Source organism: Triticum urartu, chromosome 7A (assembly GCF_056163025.1).
Source record: "Triticum urartu cultivar PI428250 chromosome 7A, HENAU_Tu73, whole genome shotgun sequence".
In the NCBI taxonomy this organism is placed as follows: domain Eukaryota; kingdom Viridiplantae; phylum Streptophyta; class Magnoliopsida; order Poales; family Poaceae; genus Triticum; species Triticum urartu.
In genome coordinates, this window is record NC_141879.1 from 259643026 (window position 1) to 259668819 (window position 25794).

At 41.8% G+C, this 25794-nt stretch overlaps 1 protein-coding gene and 1 pseudogene across 13 annotated transcripts; both read right to left on the reverse strand.

The window, feature by feature from the left end:
• Window positions 1-16380, reverse strand: part of LOC147959247 (uncharacterized) — a 43058-nt pseudogene extending 26678 nt beyond the window's left edge.
• LOC125521344 (uncharacterized) lies at window positions 1797-19926 on the reverse strand. 13 transcript variants are annotated; one of them, XM_048686410.2, is made up of 10 exons: window positions 19445-19926; window positions 19095-19153; window positions 18944-19005; window positions 18699-18776; window positions 18491-18530; window positions 18234-18370; window positions 16979-17222; window positions 16301-16435; window positions 15897-15986; window positions 1797-2426 (listed from the first exon to the last, which is right to left on the reverse strand). In XM_048686410.2, the coding sequence occupies exons 1-7, from the start codon at window positions 19601-19603 to the stop codon at window positions 17152-17154; spliced, it is 606 nt and encodes a 201-aa protein (XP_048542367.1). In that variant the 5' UTR covers window positions 19604-19926; the 3' UTR covers window positions 1797-2426; window positions 15897-15986; window positions 16301-16435; window positions 16979-17151. The 13 variants fall into 13 exon arrangements, with proteins under 13 accessions (XP_048542367.1, XP_048542368.1, XP_087394159.1 ...); XM_048686411.2 differs by having other exon boundaries at window positions 1801-2426; window positions 19116-19153; XM_087538033.1 differs by having other exon boundaries at window positions 1846-2426; window positions 16979-17229; window positions 19445-19922.
• Window positions 19927-25794: the final 5868 nt, after the last annotated feature.

Genomic DNA, 25794 nt, shown 5'->3' on the forward strand with positions numbered 1-25794 from the left:
GTGATTATATAAATTATTGTATGAGATGATCATGTTTTAGAACACAGTTATCGGCAACTGGCAGGAGCCATATGGTTGTCGCTTTTATTGTATGAAATGCAATCGCCATGTAATTGCTTTACTTTATCACTAAGCGGTAGCGATAGTCGTAGAAGCAATAGTTGGTGAGACGACAACGATGCTACGATGGAGATCAAGGTGTCAAGCCGGTGACGATGGTGATCCTGGCAGTGCTTTGGAGATGGAGATCAAAGGCACAAGATGATGATGGCCATATCATATCACTTATATTGATTGCATGTGATGTTTATCCTTTATGCATCTTATTTTGCTTAGTACGGCGGTAGCATTATAAGATGATCTCTCACTGAAATTTCAAGGTATAAGTGTTCTCCCTGAGTATGCACCGTTGCTACAGTTCATCGTGCCGAGACACCATGTAATGATCGGGTGTGATAAGCTCTACGTTCACATACAACAGGTGTAAGCCAGTTTTGCACAAGTAGAATACTCGGGTTAAACTTGACGAGCCTAGCATACGTAGATATGGCCTCGGAACACTGAGACCGAAAGGTCGAGCGTGAATCATATAGTAGATATGATCAACATAGTGATGTTCACTATTGAAAACTACTCCAGCTCACGTGATGATCGGACATGGTTTAGTTGATATGGATCACGTGATCACTTAGATGATTAGAGGGATGTCTATCTAAGTGGGAGTTCTTAAGTAATATGATTAAATTGAATTTTAATTTATCATGAACTTAGTACCTGATAGTATTTTTACATGTCTATGTTGTTGTAGATACTAGTTGACCCATTGCGCCAAATGGCGCAGAGACCTGCTAAAGACATGTTGTCGATGAAAATAGTTTCATGCTGCAAGAACCTTCAACTAAATCATGCTATTTTTAAACATGTTTATTACGTTGTTAAATAATAGTCTGGGAAAAGGGAAACTTTGCATAATATGAATATGTTCAGTTTGAAAATATGACCACTATGATGAGAGAGTAAAGTTGGCATGGTTGTATTTTTTTAGCAAGTTTGAAAACATGGTTATCATGATGAGAAACCTGACCGTGCATCTTTTTCCTGCAAAAAAAGAAGGAAAAAGATAAGAAACCTAAGAAAAAAACATGTCTTTGTTGTGCATATACGGAGATATAGGGATCAGGAGGTATTATGATAGTCCATACCTGAAAAAAAGAAGGAAAAAGATAAGAAACCTAAGGGAAAAAACATGTCTTTGTTGTGCACATACAGAGATATAGGGATCAGGAGGTATTAGGATAGCTCATATGTTATTTAGCCCAACCCACATAGAGCGATGCATGTGGACCGAGTTGAATATGAAGCGGCAGGGGACGGATCCAGCGGAGAATGTCTATCCCCTTCCTTTCTTTCTCAGTTCCTCAGCTGGGTGACAAAGGCGTTTCCTCAACCACGGACCAGTGCAATTTCTTATCCGTTGCGCCAAATGGTGCAGAGACCCGCTAAAGCCATGTTGTGGATGAAAATAGTTTCTTTTGCAAGGACATATTCAGTACTCGTTGTAGAAAGCCCATATATTAAACCATACTCTTTTGAAAATGTTTATCACATTGTGAAATCCAAGTTTGAAAAAAAGTGTATAACTGTTGCACCAAAAAAATATTTCTATAACACTGCCCATCGCGCTAAATGGCACCGAGTCCCATTTAAAACCATGTACTTGCTAAAAATATTTGAAATTTTTCAGTAATTGTGTTTGAGCAAATACATACGGTAAGAACTTAGTAAAAGTTTAATTGATTGTTTGCTTAAGCTCACATAAAATGCAAGATGGCAACAACAGAGCACAATTGTATCATGTGCACCAGCAGCCAAAATTAGTTAGCTAATAAATTGTCTGAAGGGAACCAACCATTTTAGAGTAGTTTATTCCACATCTCATTCTCCTCGAAAATGAGCCCAAGTGGCCATCAACAAAAATACAATTGTTTTGATACAACAACGGTAAGAGAAGTGAGTAACCACCAAAGAAACAAAACATTTAAATTAGTTTTTTCTAACCATGGAGGAGAGTTGCATGTGAACTTTATAAAAGAAGGCCAACATCAAGGAACATCATGTTGACATACTCATCTTGCTCTCCGTTCTTGTCATCAGTCCCGACAATCAGCTCCTGACCAACACCTTAAGCAACAACCACGACAATGCCCCTTCTTCTTTATCCTTGCATATACAGGAACTCAATCAGGTCAAGAAAAAAAAGATATGAATCAACTCTCAAGATCAAGTGAGATGGGTGCCTTCCCTGTCTACTACCGCCAGGCTCAACACCAACTCCACGTATCAAGCACATGTTGCCTTTCCACAACATGACAACACTCTTCAAAGCAACAAACAAAAAGATTGGGCCTACACTGACGCCTCATTACCTGAGAAGAATAAAAAAGGGAGCTCACCTTGATGAGTTGGAATCAGACACACTCGTTGTAGCTCGACCAATTGTAATAAAAACTAAAGATACGAGCACAACAATTTCTATCGCAATTGCAAACTATTAAAGATGCCTTCAAGGGCCAAAAGAAAAAATGCATACAAACATGAATTGCCCAAAACAATTCTAAAATGCCAGACCACCATCATATAGGGCATATTTTCAGTATATCTTAACATTTCATATGATATGATAATTTATCATATTTATGGAGAAAAAACCAACCAACAGTTCATCCAGAAAAATGTGCTTGCCATAAGAGTGCTCCATAAAGAAGTAAAATATTATCTTATCAGACAAACAATTGAATATCTCTGGACCAAATATATGCTGGTGTAAAACAAAAACACATCAGGAGAAGCAATTACGATACAATGACAATATAAAGATGCATTTTGAAATATTTAACATCTGGTTGGGTAAGTAGCAGAACTCAATGTTTTTGGATAAGTAAGGGACAGTCACCAACATGCTACAGTATCGATAAATACATAGAAGGACATAAAATATCTTACACTTTGAGCCGCATCCCCAAATCTTGTAGATAAGTGCAATATGATTTCCGAAGGTAAGTCTCTTTCTTTAAATCAATGGCATCCCTCTTAGATAGAGAATTCTCTTCTATTTCCTTTCTACTGAAATAACATGAAGCACTAAGTTTGCCAGCTTCCTTATTCTCGCTCTTTGTAATTCCGTAGGGGCTATTTTCTACAATTCTGTAAATTAATAGCTAGAGCTACATTTCACTACAACAACCAGTGGACAATGTATTTGACTAAAGTAGTACTAATATTGTAACATCCCAAAATCCTAAATTTTGGAATGTTATATAAATAGATAGATTTGATTAATTGTTTGAGTTGATTCTTTTTGCAAATCGAAGCTCCTGACCTAAACTTTCTGATAAGGCCAAATTCACTTAATTTTGGTACTGTTAGAAATTGTTTTATGTTGCAAGAGTGATTTGCTTGGTTTTGATGTTTTCCGAATTGTCTTCTTCGTTCTTTATGATCTTTTGAGTGATTGCTTATGTGTGGTTACTATTGCTTGCTTACGATAGATTGACCGGAGTGTGACAAGTAGAACCATCAGGAGTTTTGAGTGCGAATCATCTTCATCAACATTGCAGGCAAGTTCACACTTTGATCATATTCCTTTCATACCTAGTTTTTATGCATTAGTTTCAACCTCAAACATTGCATGAGTAGGATTGATAACATGTGGGTAGTGGGAAGTAGTTGATGAGGTAGGAACCTATTGCCCTGCATTCAAACCTTGGGAGTTACTATTACGTTATGCTTATACTGCTATGCTATGCTCATAAACGTGGATTGGGTTTGAGAGTATTCATGACAGATGTGAGATTGTTAATTAATGGTTTACTTAAGGTGACAACTTTAACACACATCTGGGTGGATTGAGGCACCTGGGTATTCCAGCGATTGCCTGTTTAGGCACCTGGGTATTCCAGCGATTGCCTGTTTTTTTATGAACCGCCACCCAGTCTCAAAGGGATCATGAGATTATTCATACTAGAAACTTCCGTGTGCATCCACAAGCTATTATGGGCTCTAGCATAGTTCATTAAGTCGTGTGAACTCTTACAGTGGTAGACTAGCAGATGTAGGGGTAGTAGGTGGTACGGTCTACCCATCGTAAGGTGCAAACGCTTCTGAAAGACTATGTCTTGGTCATCCGTTTCTCAAACACCATGTAGTGCGAGAAATCCAACGGAGGAGATCGAGTCTTGTGGGGAAAAGTGAGCAAACCTCTGCAGAGTGTATAAACTAATCATGATTAGTCGTGCCCCCGGTTATGGACGTCTTGAGTATCTAGTACTTGGATTATCATGTGAATCTCATCATGTGACTTTAATTAATCTTGTTGGGTTTTAATGATGATGCTTAATTGGGATTGAGAGGGTGTCTACACTCTCAATGTTAACAACAACCATGATATTTAAATAAAATTTATTCCTCTGCAGTAGGGAAAAATTGGCTTTTCGCAAAAACCTTATATCCATAGAGCTTTTCCACCAGCCATATATGCATGTAGTGATAGCCATTGTTCATCATTTCTCTATGGTGTGAATTTGCCAGTACATTCAATGTACTGACCCTTTGTGGCTGCAACGTCTCATGTTGCAGGACTTCTTACGACGAGTAAGTGATACGTTAGGGTTACTATTTCTACACTCAACTTTGCCGTTGGTGTTGATGGAAATCCACAACCTTGTTACTTCCGCTATTTGGATTGAGGTAATAGTATTTTATGTTACTTTATACATGTGATTTACCTCTATTATAAATCCTTGAGTACTCTGTGTGTCAGCATACCGATCCAGGGATGACACTTAAGCACAGAGACTTGACCGTCTAAGGTCGGGTCGCTACAAGATGGTATCAGAGCACATGTTGACTGTAGGACATGACCCTAGAAATTGGCAAGCCCATAGGAAAGATTTTCTCTACAACTTTCTTTTCAAAAGGATCTTTTACCTCTCTTCTCTTCTGAGCTTATTCAAATATTCCCTTTTAGTGAGACCATACCCTTTTCCCCTTTTTGACCACACCAAGAATCGGCTGATGAGACCACTCCAAGAAGTACAAGATATTGGACAACTAAGACCACTTTGGAATGAAGAGGACTTTTACCGTGTATTATAATAATGGAGACTACAACGGTTGAAGACTCCGAAGACTAGGAGAATTTGAAGGCCCTGTAGAATTTTCCAGATTTGTATGACCTAGGAAGGCACCCCTTATGGAACTTGGCAGACTAAGGAAGCTGTCAATACCCAAGATCAAGGTGTATCGGAGAAAGACTGGAACATTGAGAGTTAAAAACTCAAAGTTTTGTCAAGAAAACCCTAAGGCAGGAGATATCAATTATAGAAGATAGCTCATGGCAATGACAAGGGCAGAAACACGGCTATCCCTGATGATACCGCCCGTTGACGCTATTGTCACCGTGCTGAGTTAAGGATGCATGTCTTCAGAATGGATTGGATGGAAGAAGGCTGATGGAGCACCTATCAGCAAAAGATGAAGTTTTAACCTAGGCCGGTGTATCACCAGGATCTGGAGTAATACATCAAGAAGTTTAAGATGGACTTGCAGGAAGTCATATTTGACAAGGAAGCATTTCGTGAAGAACTCAGGACCCTAGAAGCTGAAAGTAGCCAAGCTGGAGGAGCTACAACCTCGAGATACCAGAGATTTGTCAGGAACTGAAGGACAGTAGGACCATGGTTCATGTCAGGGATGTGAAACCCAGAAGTTTGGAAATGCAACTCCAGAATATTAAAGGACGTCACAAGAGACTTCACGTCAACAGAGATGATCTGGCAAAAGAACTTAAGAAAAACAAGCATGATCGGAAAAAACCATTAGAGGCATGAACAAGACTTGAAGGGTTAGACAACCTTGAAGATTTATTGACCTTTAGAAGACCCAACCCCTGTTATATGCCTACGTTAGATGCGACGTTTGTGAGCTGTCATTTGTTTGATGTTTTTCGACAGCCACAATAAAATCTGTCTTTTCAAAACCATTGTTTGTATTGTGTGCGTCCCTCCCCCTCTCCCTTATCTTACCCCAAACCCACATGGACCCAATAGAGGATGAATGGAGATGAGCTTGTATTTTCTGGACCGATGAGTCAGTTGTTGACGGACCAATGGATTCAGAACATGGAGGATAACATGAAGAATAACCCTATAGTCGGAAAGGATATGACCCAGCATGCTCTTAAGTGCTTTGAAAGAGGTGCTGCTACTTGGTGGAGGATGTACCAAACCATCAATGGATGGCAAGGAGTAACCACTTGGAAAGAATTTAAGTTGACTCTGCCAAAGTCTCGGCTGGTGTCCCAGAAGTTGAAGCCTTATGGAAAGGATATGAAGAAACCTTGTGCATGCAAGATTTGTGGAGAAATAGGACACACCCATAAAGAACACAAGGATGAATGCCCTAATTGTGAAGAAAGTCACCCAGTTGAAAAATGCCCAACTAGGTAGATTACTTGTTTCTTGTGTGAAGGAACTACCCACTATCCTGCTCAGTGCCACATTTACCCCATGGTACAACGAACCATCCAGCAGAGGAAAGAAGTAATGAAAGGAGCCCTCATGGAAATTTTAGAAGAAACTGTGATGAAGGAAGAGATGGAGGACACATCTAAAGAAGATCCGAGTAAACCCTGCACTAAGTCTTGCTATTCATGTGGAGAAGAAGGACACATCTCCCAAAATTGTTTGAATGGGGATCTAGTAGAACTCCTGACAGAGGAAGTAGAATACGACCCATAGGAAATAGAAGCCCTGATTGGAATGGAAAAGTCCAGGAAGAGAAACCGATTGGAGCCCAAGAGGAACCTGAGTCATATCACCTGTTACAGGTGCAAGGAGTCAGGGCACTACCTCAGCAATTGCCCAAAAAGGAAACCTCGAGACTTTTCAGAGGTAATATGTTTTCGTTGTAATGGAGCAGGGCACTTTGCCAGAGAATGCCCCAAGGAGAAGGAAACTAGTGCTAGATAGTTGAGTTTGCAACAAAAGAAATGGAGTAGTAGAAGTGAGAACATTTTCTTTTATATTGAGGTGTTGAGTTGAGACATGTAATGGAAAAGCGAGAGATTGTAATCATTTGAGAATAAATAAAGTTAGCATCGTTGGTACTGATATGGATTTTATGAGTTTTTACTTTATGAAGAAGGATTTTGGCCATTTTAAGGATATGAGAAATATGGTCTATGGAAAATTTGTGCATTTTAAGGGTGGTAGTACCCTGTAAGAACCGTTGACCCCAGGAAAAGATAGGGATACTCCACTGAGTGGATTTCAGACAAAATGAATACGAATTTTGTCTCGATATGTGTGATACCCCCAAGAGTAGGTGGGGTGAAGTTGGAGACCGTCAGTTGTTTGGACCAAATGTGATCAAGGAGTCAGAAGAGAATGTTAAGTTGATTCGAGATAGACTGAAGGTAGCTCAGTCCAGGCAGAAGAGTTATGCAGACTCAAAAACGCAAGGAGGTAGTCTATGAGATTGGAGACAGAGCATGTCTTCGTGCGTCCCCTCTGCGAGGAGTTAAACGATTTGGACTTAAGGGAAAGTTATCCCCGAGATTTGTAGGACCATACCAAGTTTTGGAGCTTATGAGAGAAGTGGCCAGCAAGTTGGAGTCACCGGAAGGACTGTCAGGAGTTCATGATGTGTTTCACATTTCCCAGTTGAAGAAGTGCCATACAGAGATGGCCAATATTCCCCTATAAGGACGCTTGACCCTGGAAAGGATAATGATGTTCCACGAAGTGGAGTATGGACTTCATAAGTATAAGTTTTTTTATCTCGGTATGTGGGATAATCCACGAATATGAAGAGACGAATTACTATTGGATATAAAGGAGGTACGATGTTGGTATTATGGAACGATTTTAACTCCATGATAAGTCTGAGTGATCATGTCCTAGTTTGATGCCAATAGAAGGAAGGAAGACAGTACAATTGGATGAATTTAAGTATGCTAGGAAGTTGGAAGTTGGATGTTGGAATAATGATAAGTTGCCCAGAAGATAAGTTCAAGGTTTACAAATGATGAGATGGGCCATAACTCACAGGCCCCAGGACCTGCCAAGAAGCAAGCACATTCTTGCTGAAGGAAAACTCTGGAAGAAGTTACGATTTTATCGACAGACTATCTTATAGGAGTTACGCAAAACCTGAGAGTTGTGAAGAAACAATAGTTGTTTGTTTGGCTTGCAGAATCTATGGATCCATCCGAACTTTGGTTCGTCGACAACAGAAATTCTGCAATGCTTGTGAGGATGACCGAGTGTTAGAATGCGAGATTCACTAAACCGTATACAGGGTAATGATTTGGGTGCGAGATGGATTAATCACCATACCGACTTACTCTTATTATTCGCCTTGCTATATGTGATGGTAAATCTGAGAGACTTACCTATAGTAGAGAAACGACGATCAAACCTTGTTTAAACCCTAGAATGGTATAAGAATTTTCCCTTGTACACGGCAGCTTTTGTGAAAGTGCAACTATCTCTAGGTGGTTTTGGTAATTCATAACAACATATAGCTCATTGAGCTAATGCTATTTCAAGATGACTATTTCAGAAAAGCTCAATGATTGGCATGGCATGGATGTGAAAGTGAAACCCTTAAAATGCTAAGGACAAAGGATTGGCTCAAGCTCAAAAGCTCAAGACTCTTCATTTTATATTTTAGTGATCCAAGATTACATTGAGTCTTTAGGAAAAGCCAATACTATCAAGAAGGGATGAGATGTTGCTTAATGAGTCTTTTGCTTCATGTGCTTAGTGATATGCTCCAAAATCCTCGGCTACTTTCCCACTTCCACAAATGACCTAAACCCTAAGCCAAACTCGGTCATACCGATTCTTTATATCCGGCGCCACCGAGTTTCACTTGTCATAAGCCACTGCCAAACCCTAGCAATTCGATTCTACCGATAGGGATCTCGGTCTCACCGAGATGGGATTGCAAACTCTCTGTTTCCCTTTCGTAACTTTTCGTCTCACCGAAAGAGCAAATCGATCCCACCGAGATTGCAATGTAAACTCTTTGTTTCCCTTTTGTAACTTTTCGGTCTCACCGAAAGAGCAAATCGGTCCCACCGAGTTTGCCTGACCAACTCTCTGGTTAGCTTATTACCAAACTCGGTGTAATCGGTCTCACCGAGATTACGTTATGCCTAAACCCTAACCATATCGGTCCTACCGAGTTGCATGTCAGTCCCACCGAAAATCTCTAACGGTCACTAGGTTTACCTTTTCGGTCCGACCGAGTTTGTTGATTCGGTCCCACCGAGATTGGAAAACTATGTGTAACGATTGGATTTTGTGTGGAGGCTATATATACCCCTCCACCTCCTCTTCATTCGGGGAGAGAGCCATCAGAACACATACATAATTCCAACTCATATGTTCTGAGAGAGAACCACCTACTCATGTGTTGAGACCAAGATATTCTATTCCTACCATATGAATCTTGATCTCTAGCCTTCCCCAAGTTGCTTTCCACTCAAATCTTCTTTCCACAAAATCCAAATCCTATGAGAGAGAGTTGAGTGTTGGGGAGACTATCATTTGAAGCACAAGAGCAAGGAGTTCATCATCAACACACCATTTGTTACTTGGAGAGTGGTGTCTCCTAGATTGGCTAGGTGTCACTTGGGAGCCTCCGACAAGATTGTGGAGTTGAACCAAGGAGTTTGTAAGGGCAAGGAGATCGCCTACTTCGTGAAGATCTACCGCTAGTGAGGCAAGTCCTTCGTGGGCGATGGCCATGGTGGGATAGACAAGGTTGCTACTTCGTGGACCCTTCGTGGGTGGAGCCCTTCGTGGACTCGCGCGACTGTTACCCTTCGTGGGTTGAAGTCTCCATCAACGTGGATGTAGGATAGCACCACCTATCCGAACCACGGGAAAAACATCTGTGTCTCCAATTGCGTTTGAATTCTCCAAACCCTTCCCTTTACATTCTTGCAAGTTGCATGATTTACTTTCCGCTGCCAATATACTCTTTGCATGCTTGCTTGAATTGTGTGATGATTGCTTGACTTGTCCTACAATAGCTAAAATCTGCCAAGAACTAAAATTGAGAAAAGGTTAAGTTTTTATTTGGTCAAATAGTCTAATCACCCCTCCCCCCCTCTAGACATACTTTCGATCCTACAAGTGGTATCAGAGCTTTGGTCTCCATTTGCTTTGATCTCCATAGCTTTTGGTGGTCATAGCCTTGGTTTCACAACCTAGGAGAGTATGGCGTCTAGCGAGGGAAATTATCACCGTAGAGGTCCTTACTTTGATGGTACTAATTTTGCTAGTTGGAAGCATAAAATGAAAATGCATATTCTTGGACATAACCCCGCTGTTTGGGCTATTGTGTGTGTTGGTTTGCAAGGTGACTTCTTTGATGGGAAAGAACCAAACCGTGAAGCTACCGCGGATGAGTTGAAGATGTTGCAATACAATGCTCAAGCTTGTGATATTCTCTTCAACGGATTATGCCCCGAAGAATTCAACAAAATCAGCCGTCTTGAGAATGCAAAGGAAATTTGGGACACTTTGATTGGTATGCACGAAGGTACCGACTCCATCAAGGAATCCAAGTTGGATGTGCTTCAAAGTCAACTTGACAAGTTCAAAATGAAGGATGGTGAAGGTGTCGCTGAAATGTACTCTAGGCTTGCTCTCATCACAAATGAGATTGCCGACTTAGGAAGTGAAGAGATGACCGATAGATTCATCATCAAGAAGATTCTAAGAGCCTTGGATGGAAAATATGATACCGTGTGTACATTGATCCAAATGATACCCAATTACAAAGATCTCAAGCTAACGGAGGTGATTGGAAGAATTGTTGCTCATGAGATGTCACTTAAGGATAAAGAGGAACTTCACAACAAATCAAGTGGTGCCTACAAAGCCTCATGTGAAGCCCCTACATCATCAAGTGAGAAACAAAACTTCAATGAAGAATTGAGCTTAATGATGAAGAACTTCAACAAGTTCTGCAAGAGTAGAAGCAAAGATAGAAGTTTCAAGTCAAGGTCCTACAATGACAAAAGATCTTCTAGTCGAGAGCGAAACTGCTATAGTTGTGAAAGACCCGAACACTATTCCAATGAGTGTACGGCTCCCTACAAGAGAAGAGAAGATTCTCCAAAAAGAAGAAGCAAAGAATCACCACCAAGAGAGAGAAGGAGTAGAGATGATCGTTATGAACGAAGATACTCACGGAGAAGTAAGGATTCGGAAAGGAAGGAAGAATCATCAAGGAGCTACACAAAACGAAGACATCAAGCTCATGTTGGTGAATGGGTATCCGGCTCCGACTCCGACAGCCACTCCGAGAGAAGTTATCACTCTGACTCCGAAGATACTCAAGATGAAGGTGTTGCCGGTCTAGCACTTGTGTCAACTAACTCCTACGACATATTTGACTCACCAAATGAAGGAATTGGAAGATGCTTCATGGCCAAAAGTCCTAAGGTAACACACCCCAAGTATGTTGATTTCAATAATGATGAAGATGACTTGTTAGGTGATGATTTGCTTGTTGACAACTCTAGTGATGAATACTATGCTGAAACGTCAATTAATCATGCTAATCAAGATAAAACGAATGACAATGATAAGGAGAAGATTGAGGTTCTAACTAAAGAACTAAACACTCTTAAGTTAGCTCATGAAACTATCTTCGAAAATCATCAAGAACTTTTAAGAGCTCATGAGAAATTACGCTTTGAAAAGCTCAATCTTGAGCAAGAGCATGAGTTCTTAAAAGCAATCAATAATAATCTCCGCAAAAAAAGTTCTTCTTACATTGCCAAGCGTTTACTCTTATCCACTTACATGCCTCAAGTCAAGTCTAGTAATAAGAACAAGAAAGATTCTTCCTCTAGTAGTAACAATGATCATGCTAAATCCAATATTGTTGCTTCCAGTAGTTCTCTTGATTCCACTAATGATTTTCTTAGCCAAGTTACACTTGAGCAAGAAAATAACTTATTGAAGGAAATTACAAAGAAAGGTGTTTACAAGAGCGTTGCCGGGAGAAAGCAATTCGAGGAAATTGTACACAAGCAAGGAAGGCACCGGAAGAATCAAGGTGTTGGTTTTGAACGAAAGTTCAATGCCAATGGAGTTGAGTGGGAAGAAGATCAATACCCCAAGACGAAGTTTGTTCCTCAACAAGAGAAGTATGATACTTCTTTCAAGGGGACACAAGCTCAAGATGATCTTCCACCATAATACTACAAGCAAAAAAGCAAGGACAAGCTTCAAGAGGAAATTGATGCATTTGAAGAACCTCCTAAGACCTTAGTCAAGTGAATTCCCAAGACTACTTCAAGTTCCACTTCATCAAGTACGACTACAACTCCAAAAATTCCCATCAAGATGGTGTGAATTCAAAAAAAGAAGAACTAGAGAGTTCTTGAAGGTGACTCCGCCAACATACTTCACTCTTATCATTTTGGCAAGAACAAATGCAATCAACTTCCACATCTTGCACTAGTTCAAGGAGTCACAAACCCTCTTGTTGGTAAGACAAGGGACAAGGTAACCTAAAAGTTTTCATGGACATCATCTTATGTGTGCATCACTCTATGTCTATGGATATCCTTGTTTGTTTCTTGTGGGACTAACCCATGTAGGTATTGAAAGTGCAATTCACTCAAATGGATAGCTCCAAGTGATCTGCATCAACATTGAGCATCCACATCTTCAACATCTACATGAAGTCATCATCGACAAAACCCGAGGTTAGTTCATCCCTCTAAGGGGGGATATCACATCTAGAGGGAGCTTTACTCTAAGACTTGAGCTAAAGCAACTCTAAAGATGTGAACACAACAATGCTTTATGTAAAAGTGATAACCCCACTTGAGCTTAAACGATGAGTATGACCTATGATCAAGTGTTCTCACTTGACTCCTAAGTCAATATACTCATATATAGATGACCTTGTCATTGCAAATTGCTTGATAGATGCTAGAATTGGTTGTGCATGCCTTGTCACATATTTCATTTGCCATCTTATTGTGTGAGCATGCTGGTTGCATATTTTACTCATTCGAGGACATCCACTTGTTGTTTTGATTGTTTGGTTTTATTTCCTTTTGCCAAGTGGATAGACAAGAATGCCTAAGAACCTCCTCTAGCTATCTATGCTTTTCTCGTCTCAAACTCTATTCATGCTACATCACAAAATTTGATCAAGTCAGATTCGAACCACTCTGTGTGAGGAGCGCTCGGAATCCCCGATTCGTCATAGACTTAAACTTCCAAAACCTCTTTATGATTCTCGGTCTGACCGATACCCTACTTTCGGTCCTACCGAGATCATTAAGTTGATCTAGGTTTTCGATCTCGGTGCAACCGATTTGAACCATTCGGTCACACCGAGTTGCAACAACTATATACAGTTTTGCATCTCGGTGCCACCGAGTTATTCCACTCGGTCACACCGACAGGGTCGGGCTATATATAGTCACGGGCAAAAATTTGAAAATTTCTCCGAACCCCTTCGCCCGCGCGATAGCCTGCTCTGCCAACTTGGTCTCCGGATCGTCTCCTCGCCGCCAGCCGCCTCCAGTCGCTGGTCTCCGTCGCCGTCAACGGAAATTGAACCCCGCCATTGCCGCCGTAGCGAGTCTCCGCCGAACTAGGGTATGGACTCGATCTTTGTGCTATTCACCAATCCGATTCTTAGCACATTGTGATCATCATGATTTTTGCCACGTTTGTTAAACTTCTATCCAGTCAATGAACTCGTAGATTAGGTTTAATTCAAAAAATTTAGGTTTCCACCGAAACCATTTCGGACCCACCGAGTTGAAAAACTCGGTCCCACCGATTTGGCTTATGCCATTGCACAAGTGAGACTCGGTCTGACCGAGAATTACTTATCGGTGTGACCGATTTTGGAACTCTGTGAAACCCTAGCAGTCTCGGTGCCACCGAACTGTGACTCGGTCTGACCGAGTTCACTAGTTTAGGTGCCAAACTGCTTCGGTATCACCGAGTTTAGAAATCGGTAGATCCGAGATGCTTTCAGTGGGAAACTAAAACTAAGTTTTTGAATTATTCTTTTGCAAAAATCTCTGCATTTTGTGATGCTTATCCATTCTATCTCATCTATAACCTATTCACAGGGTCAGCAGTCAGAGTTTGCATCATGTCAGACCAAAGTGATAGCCAGAACTTGTCAGAGCAGCAAGTGCAGATGAGTGAGGGCACTAGTCCCTCAAGTTCCTCAGATGATGGCAGTAGGAGCACCCCTAGCAATCTGCCTAAAGCTGCCACAAGACAGAGAAAGAAGAGAACCTCAGACATGACAGATGTGAGATTGTTAATTAATGGTTTACTTAAGGTGACAACTTTAACACACATCTGGGTGGATTGAGGCATCTGGGTATTCCAGCGATTGCCTGTTTAGGCACCTGGGTATTCCAGCGATTGCCTGTTTTTTTATGAACCGCCACCCAGTCTCAAAGGGATCATGAGATTATTCATACTAGAAACTTCCGTGTGCATCCACAAGCTATTATGGGCTCTAGCATAGTTGATTAAGTCGTGTGAACTCTTATAGTGGTACACTAGCAGATGTAGGGGTAGTAGGTGATACGGTCTACCCATCATAAGATGCAAACGCTTCTGAAAGACTATGTCTCGGTCATCCATTTCTCAAACACCATGTAGTGCGAGAAATCCAACAAAGAAGATCGAGTCTTGTGGGGAAAAGTGCGCAAACCTCTGCAGAGTGTATAAACTAATCATGATTAGCCGTGTCCCCGGTTATGGACGTCTTGAGTATCTAGTACTTGAATTATCATGTGAATCTCATCATGTGACTTCAATTAATCTTGTTGCGTTTTAATGGTGATGCTTAATTGGGATTGATAGGGTGTCTACACTCTCAATGTTAACAACCACCATGATAGTTAAATAAAATTTATTCATTTGCAGTAGGAAAAAATTGGCTTTTCACAAAAACCTTATAACCATAGAGCTTTTCCACCAGCCATATATGCATATAGTAATAGCCATTGTTCATCATTTCTCTATGATGTGAATTTGCCAGTACATTCAATGTACTGATCCTTTGTGGCTGCAACGTCTCATGTTACAGGACTTCTTATGACGAGTAAGTGATACATTAGGGTTACAATTTCTACACTCAACTTTGCCGTTGGTGTTGATGGGAATCCACAACCATGTTACTTCCGCTATTTGGATTGAGGTAATAGTATTTTACGTTACTTTATACATGTGATTTACCTCTATTATAAATCCTCGAGTACCGTGTGTGTCAGCATACCGATCCAGGGATGACACTTAAGCACAGAGACTTGACCGTCTGAGGTCAGATCGCTACAAATATAGTGTCTCTATTGTATCTCAAGAATTAACTTGATGTTTGTACAACAAATACTACTCATGAGCGTGACTTTAGCTCTAATTCTTAACCAACTTATCAATGATTATTCTAAAAACTGAAGCGATAAATCTTGTTATTGTACATATGAGATAGCTTAAGTCCAAAGACTACCTTAGGCAGTGGTGTCTTTGGCATGTCATTGTCTAATGAAAGCGACATTTATATAAGTTCTACCAACTCGTCACCAACTTCCTGAAGATTATTCCAAAACCCCAAAGCGAATAGTTTCTTTTACTGGAAATATGAGATAACTGAATGAAATACAAATATAGACTATCCTAGGTGGCAAAGTGTTTGGCATGTCGTCATGTAATGCTAGATGGCGCAACCCATTTATTTTAACTAGGTTATTTGCATATCAAGGCGTTTTATGTATAGCTATAGGTTTTATATAGCATTAAGTAGCACCGGGCACAACATACCTTAAACACAGCAACGGCCGATCAACAGCAGAAACAAACCACACAGATACATGTTATTTCCTTGATCACGGTAGCTAACCTTGACATCACCTGCAAGAGAACCATTAAAATATGGGTCCAGAAATCAAACGGGTGGACGGCCTAAAGAAAGAAAAATACGCATGTAACTTTGCACAAGATATTGAATGAAAGATATGATAACATCAACCTACAAATACGGCTATGTATGGATTAACAACACTAACCACTATATGTTTGAGTGAAAAAACAAAACTGCAGTAATAAGATAAAAAAATGTTCTCAAGGTCACAGCAACACATATTTTAACCAACAAAGATCAACAAGAACCTGTATAGGAGAGCTACCTAGGCATGTCTCTGAAGCTGGTTGTATCTATAGCATACCTTTGGCAAGAAATTACTTGAGGACACATGTCGCTGCTAACTCTGTCTTCCCGACCATTTTCACATCCTTGGAGCCCCATTCCCATACCATTACCCATCTCGACGGTAATTGGTGTATGACACGACCACAAAAACCTAAATCAACATCACCCAGAAGAATCATTTTTAGAACAAGTAGGAAAAGAAGCACAAAGTGATCATCACCACCTTGGCCCTTGGGGAACCAATTTTAACATTATTACCTTTCATTGACATGTTTGAAACAACAACTAACATGCATGTGCCTAGTAAATCTTAAAATAGAGGAAGGATACAACACATGATAGAAGTGAACCCAAATGGTCAAATACTTCAGACTCTGACACACAAGGGAGAATTCCGAACCTGCATCTTACTCAATTGCAAGCTAAAATCAACAGGGAAAGTAACAGAATATGGGACAAGTGTGACCTGAAAAACTAAATCCCATATATGTTCCTCTAAATCCTGTATCATAGAACCATATACTATCCTAAATCAAGTAGCGGAATTATAATCTACCAACAAATTTATAGGGAAAGTATCACCACTATAAGCATTCAAACTAATCATTACATGGTAAATAAAGACTACACAGAACTAAAAGAAAGACAAAAATATAAGTAAAAATATATTCTGATCTCTGTTAGCTTTTGTTACCTCTATCGAGCACCTAATACAGAATCTGCATGATAAATAGGACACAGCCTAGCATACTGAATATAACAATCGTTTGTCGATACATGTCACTATAAAGCCAAATAAGCTGCAACACTTGTAACTTCTTTTGTGCCTCTCAAACTCAAACCCTTTGTAGGAAACATACATCTTCCCTAGAACTTGTGGTTACTGGAATCGAAATGCCTGAAGGAATCACTGCTGCTACCAAGCACCAGTCCCACGCCTGGTCTCTGCACGAGACAAAACCCATGAGCAACCGTTCAAACTATAACATCATGAAAGGAAAGTGGTGCATCAGCTAACACCAACATTTCCTTATTTTCACATATGGTAGGGACCTTAGTATGTTTACAGCAACCAAACCAGAAGCTTGCACTGGCTAGCTCTATGTATCCCTGTGTTATTGAGATCAACACGGTTGTTTTAAATAGCACAACAAAAGTCATTCTAGCATGAAAGTGAAAAAAATAAATGTCCTATAAATGAGAACGCTACGCTTGTTATTTCACATACAGGTGCTAAAAGGTTGTTCTAAGACACATGAGCAAACCAAATGTTTATAAGTTGATAAGTAGCGGCTGCAGTGGCCAGGAACATTTAAATATAGTACCATATGAAGGGAAGACACATGAATACATCAGCTGTGGCTGTGTTCTTCATAAGCAATGCACACATCAATAATGTATGAACCTAGGTCTAAAAAAATCACAGCGAAGAACCAATTTTATTTCAAAAAATGCATTACAAATAAGCATCACAAACAATTAACTTCAGAGCATCTTCTAAAAAAGCATAGAAATATCCATCTCCATCGCTCATCTATTTAGATTGACCATGCTGAATACAAACTTTTTTCCAGCAGTTGGTAACGATGCATTTACCTATATATTGGCCAAAAGACCAATAATATATATCCATGACGACATAAATCCGGTGCTGGAGAAATTATTTATTTCAGAGCATAAAAATTCAATCGGAACCATTTAAATAGTAGGGCTATATACTAATATGAAAATGGATCCCACCTATGGATGTCATCTGATGCCAAGAATGAGAGGAAACTAACTAAGCCTGAATGCCACCCATATTGAAAATATCCATACTATGATTGGGAGGCCAATTGAACATTATACATCACATAATGTACTATGTATGTACATTAAATTCTTTGCCAACTGTATACATTTTGTTTAGACAGTACCCTCAAGTCTCGACTAATACAATATTACATTACCTCTGCTCATTTTGCATAAAATGCCATGCCCGTTGGCTTGTTCTTGTCGCTTGAAAATGCCATGCCCATTGGCTTGTTCTTGTCGCTTGCTTATAATCATCCTTTCTATGGTGCTCACTTTCGTTTTGCTCCTGCTTCTTTTTTGCTTTTCGAAAAAGAGGGGAGAAGTCAAAGAAGGAAAGGTGTCTGCACGCGCCGATGAATCAGGGCCGAAGGGAGGAGGCGGCATGGGGAGAGAAAGAACGGGTGAATCTCACCTTGGTGTGTTGGCGTCGGATGTGCTCACCGTCGCTCGACCTGTGTGCAGAATAAGAACAAAGGTGAATCTATTTTGAACTCAAGGACACCAAAGTGTGACAAAATAAAGGGGAAGCACCAATCCTCCACAAGAAATGGTGCCGATAGGTAGAACATATTCCTTTTCATGTACTGTGGTGGAAGAATTGCAGAAGAAATCAGGCTCACCTATCTTGGAAGGGTCTGACTGCTCCAGGGACATCAAGCCACAATATCTCCAACCACTCATAACCAAAACAATATGCCCTGTCATCAGTTTCAGACTTCCAGTCACCGGAAACTGTATGGGCCAAAATTAATCTTCAGAGAACATAGGAAATACTAAATAAGCAAAAGGATAATCCCTGGAAATGCAATACATGTTGCAAAACAGCAAGATCATCTGTAAAAATATGAAAAAATACACATCTTACCCTTCTGCTTGCACTCCTCGACGACCTGCTCCTTCTCCCTGTCATTGGCCGCCTCCCCTCTCCTGCAGCCACACCCCAGATCCAGAACATTAAAATGATCAGCAGACGAAGTACCATGATAGCACCCCCATAAACGATAATACACGTGTACCTAGGAAATAGAGCAGCTAACCTTAACGAGAAGAAAAGATATGCAACAGATCGTAGAACCTGCAAAACAAATGGGAACGATCTGGTCAGAGCACAACCATGGTACGGTACATAGAAGCAAAAGAACACTACACAAATAAGAAGTTAGATTCTGGCACAAGAGAGGGATTTCATCGCCTCCAGCTTGAGCTTGCCTGCGGGCTCTCTTACATTGCGTCGGACTCAAAGGCAAGGTGAGGAGGCAGGGGAGGGGGAGCAAAAGGGATGGGAGGAGGACCTGCGAGGGCGACGACGTCGTCCTTGCCTGCCTTGTAGGAGAGGACGCTTCTGGAAACGCATGCTTGCACTCACCGGCGCTTGCTGTCGCCCAGCCGACGAGTCTTCCCCAACCTCTGACCCTTCCCACATCCGCCGCTCCTTCAACCCATGCTGCTTCCGCCCGCAGCCGCCATGCCCTTCATGGCCTGCGGCCCTGCCCCCTCTTCCTCGGCCAGCTCTCATGGCTTCCATGGCGTCGTCGATCTGGGATGTCTAATGCATCATGGTCGTCATCGCGCCGTCCTCCTCGATCTATGGCGGCAACGAAGTGGAGACGAGCGGCACAAGAGGGGTCGCGTGGGGCGAGGAGGAAGATAGGGAGAAGAGGAGGCGGTTGCGACAGGAGGAAGAGTGAGAAGAGAAGGGATGGTGGTGGAGGAGGAGGAGGCGGAGCCCGGGCACGCTCGGGGTGGAGCACGGGAGGATGGAGGCGGTCGTGGGATTGGGGAAAGGGGTCTAGGGTTCCACGACCCACTGGAAGCACGCTGCGCGCGAGGAGAGGATTGTCCAAAATCCTTTCGCACCTGCGCGACGTTTCACCCAGTCGATAGATGTCAGAAATGAACCCACCAGTCATACTCTAAAGAAACTTACCAACGGGTGAATATTAAATTTACAAGGTAAAGATCTGACGGCCCAGGCTCAGAACGAGGATGATCCGACGGTCGCGAATGCATGACATCGTGGGATCACCGTGGGAGCGAGTTGGCTAGCTCCTGATTTGTTTTAAATATGGCCCGTGCTGTTGTTCCGTTGAATTTTAATGCGTTCCTAGAGAAATCTAAGTTGAAAAATGATGGTAACAATTACACGGACTGGGTCCATAACTTAAGGATTATCCTCATTGCTATACAGAAGAATTACGTTCTGGAAGCACCGCTGGGTGACAAGCCTGCTGCAGATGCTGCTGACAACGTTAAGAACGTCTGACAGAGCAAAGCTGACGACTACTCGATAGTTCAGTGTGCCATGCTTTACGGTTTAGAACCGGGACTTCAATGATGTTTTGAACGTCATGGAGCATATGAGATGTTCTAGGAGTTGAAGCTAATATTTCAAGAAAATGCTCGGATTGAGAGATATGAAGTCTCCAATAAGTTCTACAACTGCAAAATGGAGGAGAGTAGTTCTGTCAGTTAACATATACTCAGAATGTCTGGGTACCACAACCACTTGACTCAGCTGGGAGTTAATCTTCCTGATGATAGTGCCATGGACAAAGTTTTTCAATCATTGCCACCAAGCTACAAGAGCTTCATGATAAACTATAATATGCAAGACATGGATAAGACAATTCCCGAGATCTTCGCAATGCTAAAGGCTGCGGAGGTAGAAATCAAGAAGGAGCATCAAGTGTTGATGGTCAACAAGACCACCAGTTTCAAGAAGAAGGGCAAAGGGAAGAAGGGTAACTTCAAAAAGAACAGCAAGCAAGTTGCTGCTCAAGTGAAGAAGCCCAAGTCTGGACCTAAGCCTGAGACTGAGTGCTTCTACTGTAAAGGGACTGGTCATTGGAAGCGGAACTGCCCCAAGTATTTGACGGATAAGAAGGATGGCAAAGTGAAAGGTATATTTGATATACATGTTATTGATGTGTACATTACTAATTCTCGCAGTAGCGCCTGGGTATTTGATACCAGTTCTGTTGCTAATATTTGCAACTCGAAACAGGGGTTGCGGATTAAGCGAAGATTGGCTAAGGACGAGGTGACAATGCGCGTGGGAAATAGTTCCAAAGTCGATGTGATCGCCGTCGGCATGCTACCTCTACATCTACCTTCGGGGTTAGTTTCAGACCTGAATAATTGTTATTTGGTGCCAGCATTGAGTATGAACATTATATCTGGATCTTGTTTGATGCGAGATGGCTATTCATTTAAATCGGAGAATAATGGTTGTTTTTATTTATATGAGTAATATCTTTTATGGTGATGCACCCTTGATGAGTGGTCTATTTTACCAAATCTTGATAGTAGTCATACACATATTCATAGTATTGAAACCAAAAGATATAAGTTTAATAATGATAGTGCAACTTATTTGTGACACTGCCGTTTAGGTTATATTGGTGTAAAGCGCATGAAGAAACTCCATGTTGATGGGCTTTTGGAATCACTTTATTATGAATCACTTTATGCTTGCGAACCATGCCTCATGGGCAAGATGACTAGGACTCTGTTCTCCGGAACAATGGAACGAGCAACAGACTTATTGGAAATTATACATACTGATGTATGCGGTCAGATGAGTGTTAATGCTCGTGGCGGGTATCGTTATTTTCTGACCTTCATAGATGATTTGAGCAGATATGGGTATATCTACTTGATGAAACATAAGTTTGAAATATTTGAAAAGTTCAAAGAATTTCAGAGTGAAGTGGAAAATCAACGTAATAAGAAAATTAAGTTTCTACGTTCTGATCATGGAGGAGAATATTTGAGATACAAGTTTGGTCTTCATTTGAAACAATGCGGAATAGTTTCGCAACTCACGCCACCTGGAATACCACAGCGTAATGGTGTGTCCAAACATCGTAACCGCACTTTATTAGATATGGTGCGATCTATGATGTCTCTTACTGATTTACCGCTATCGTTTTGGGGTTATGCTTTAGAGACGGCTGCATTCACGTTAAATAGGGCACCATCGAAATCCGTTGAGACGACACCTTGTGAACTGTGGTTTGGCAAGAAACCCAAGTTGTCGTTTCTTAAAGTTTGGGGCTGCGATACTTATGTGAAAAAGTTTCAACCTGATAAGCTCGAACTCAAATCGAAGAAATGTGTCTTCATAGGATACCCAAAAGAGACTGTTCGGTACACCTTCTATCACAAATCCGAAGGCAAGATATTTGTTGCTAAGAATGGATCCTTTCTAGAGAAGGAGTTTTTCTCGAAAGAAGTAAGTGGGAGGAAAGTATAACTTGATGAGGTAACTGTACCTGCTCCCTTATTGGAAAGTAGTTTATCACAAAAATCAGTTCCGGTGATCCCTACACAAGTAAGTGAGGAAGCTAATGATGATGATCATGAAAGTTTTGATCAAGTTACTACCGAACCTCGTAGGTCAACCAGAGTAAGATCCACACCAGAGTGGTACGTAATCATGTTCTGGAAGTCATGTTACTTGACCATGATGAACCTATGAACTATGAGGAAGCGATAATGAGCCCATATTCCGCAAAATGGCTTGAGGCCATGAAATCTGAGATGGGATCCATGTATGAGAACAAAGTGTCGGCTTTGGTTGACTTGCCCGATGATTGGCAAGCCATAGAGAATAAATGGACTTCGAGAAGAAGACTGACGCTGACAGTAATATTACTATCTACAAAGCTCGACTTGTTGCGAAAGGTTTTCGACAAGTTCAAGGAATTGACTACGATGAGACCTTCTCACCCGTAGCGATGCTTAAGTCCGTCCGAATCATGTTAGCAATTACCGCATTTTATGATTATGAAATTTGGCAAATGATGTCAAAACTGCATTCCTTAATGGATATCTTAAAGAAGAGTTGTATATGATGCAACCAGAAGGTTTTGTCGATCCAAAAGGTGCTAACAAAGTGTGCAAGCTCCAGCGATCCGTTTATGGACTGGTGCAAACCTCTCGGAGTTGAAATATACGCTTTGATAGTGTAATCAAATGTAGCGACCCGACCTCAAACGGTGAAGCCTCTGTGTATCTGTGACATCCCTGGATCGGTATGCTGACACACACAGTACATCAATGTATATATCAAAGTGCAATCACATGTATAAATAACATAAAACTGATATATACCTCATAAGTCTCAGCGGAAACAAACAGGATGTGGAGTCCCATCAACGCCAACGGCAAGTTGAGTATAGACCGTAACCCTACAACGTAACTCTTGCTCGTCGAAGAAAATTCCTGCAACATAAGACGTTGCAGCCCTATAGGTCAGTACATTTAATGTACTGGCAAGTCACATCATAAGAATAATGAACCTATTTGTACATGCAATATGGCTGGTGGAAAGCTCTAAGTTTAGTTTTTGCATAAAGCTAGTTTTTTCGTAGAATAAAAAATATTATTCTACAACTACTGTATAGCATAGGATGAGTTGGCAAACCCAACTCAATCCATTCCCAACGTTTCATTTAAAACCCAACTGCTTAATTAAGAGTGATGAGATCTCCCAACATTTCCACTACTAGATGCTCAAGTTGTCCGTAACCGGGGACACGGCTAATCGATTAGGTTTTAACACTCTGCAAAGGTTTGCGCACTTTTCCCCACAAGACTCGATCGCCTCCCATGAAATTCTCGCACTGCCTGGTGTTTGAGAACAGGATGACCGAGACATAGTCTTTCGAAAGTATTCCCCCTTAACCCACGGATAGGCCGGTACACCTACTCATTCTACATCTGCTAGCCCATCCCGGAAGGGGTCACACTAACTACTCTACTAAGTCAGAGCCCATATTGGCTTGTGGCTGCACACGTAAGCTTCTAGACATGAGAATACGATTGATCTCTTTGAGCCTGGGCGGTCGACCACTAGTGGTGCACCACCATGGATTAACCATGCATGCTCCCACTGTACTTCGCCACCATTCAAACCAAATACCGCCCAGGTAGTTCATTTACAAGTCTTGGTCCTGATTACTAATTTGTCACTCATGTCTCACCATGTTCGCTTCCCAAACCACGTATACATTTAGCGAGGCAAAAATAAACTTACACGACGGTGACAAGGATGTATAGATCAGACCTACCTCAAATGAACTACTAGGTAACGGCACAGCCATCTGGCAACAATAAATCCTACCATGCAATCCTACCACAAAAGGACTAAGTGCATAATATAAACATAGGTAATTGGAAGAATGGTCAAATGTGAACTTGCCTGGTAATAGTTGATGAAGATGATATCGCTCTGAGAAAATTACTTAATAGAACTATTCGTCACTCTCCGATGAAAATCTATAAAGTCAAACATTGCACTCGCATAAGAAATCATTTTAGAGAACCAAGAAGAACATGCAAAGCAAAAAGTCTTGGAAAAACCAAATGAACATTCAACACACTTAGCTAGCATGGAAATATCCTAAGTGCAAAACAACATGTGACATAGGGTGCAAAGATGTGATGTGTACTAAAGTGCATACATGGTATAATAGTAAAACTATCATAGATAGACCATTTTTGTGTGGAAAATGTGTGACAATGGTCCAAGTGGTAGGGTTTGGCTACGGTGACATGGTGCAAAAAGAATCACATCAATCGGAGCTACGGTTTAGGAGATATGGCCAGTTGAAGTTTGAATTCAAACTTGAATAAATTCAAATTTGAAATTGGCCAAAAGTTTTCAAAGCTGGTTCTTTGGATAATGCTATTCGAGACAAACATTTTGCCGCTGGTTTCGTCGAATTTGGAGTTACGGTTAAAAAGATACAACCATTCAAAGTTTAGGGGCTAAACTGAAAACTTAGGGACTTGACTGTGAAAGTTTTATTCAAGACCAGGTCCCTGGCTATGTGGCGGCTTCCGGGTGGCTGAGCAGCGTTCGCGGCTTAGGCTAAACGGCGAACATCCACTAAATAAGCAAAACAGAGGCAGTGGCTAACTACAAGAAAAACTGGCTTCGGTTTAAATAAAAACCGTTCGGTTTAACTACAACCAAGGTTAACCGGTCTAATACTAACAACACACGAAAAAATGTAACGAACGAGGCGGGCGAGCAACTCGGCTTACAGCGAGCGACGATGATGAACAGGGGGCGGCGGCTTTGGCGTCAGGCGGCGGACGGGCGGTGGCGACGGTGCTCCTCGGCGGCGGGGGAGATGACGGACGGGACGGGCGCGAGGTGGGCGGTCTGGTGGTGGAGGCAGCTCGCGTCGGGGACATCAGGGTCATGTTGTGCGGGGACGGCGACTCCGTGCTCCAGCGAGGACGCAGGTCGTCGGGGCAGCGTCTCCGGCGAAACCTAGGGGCAACAAACATGTCAAACGGATGTGTCTCGAGTACGGTAGTAGGTTGACGGAAGAAGACAGAGTCGAGGTCGTTTACGAGCGTCGGAGAGGACCGGCGAGGTAGCTCCGGTGGGCGAGATCCAAAGGACGAAGGCGGTGGCTGTGAGCGACGTGGGACGATGCGAAGTGGCAGAATGGAGAGAGGGGACGAGGGGCTTTTATAGGCGCGGGGAGGGGTGCTCGGGGCTACGGATATGCGTTATCCGGGCGCAAGGCGGGCGGCTGTTGCGGGCGGTGAGCTCGCAAGCTCTATCCGAGCAAAGCGAGCGGGAGGTTGGGGGTGACCTGGGTGGGCCCATCTGGCAGCGGGCGCTGCGTGCGAGCGAGGGGAAGGCAACGGGCGTGCGAGGCGGTGGCCTCCGGGCGCTGGGAGTAGGCCGCGATG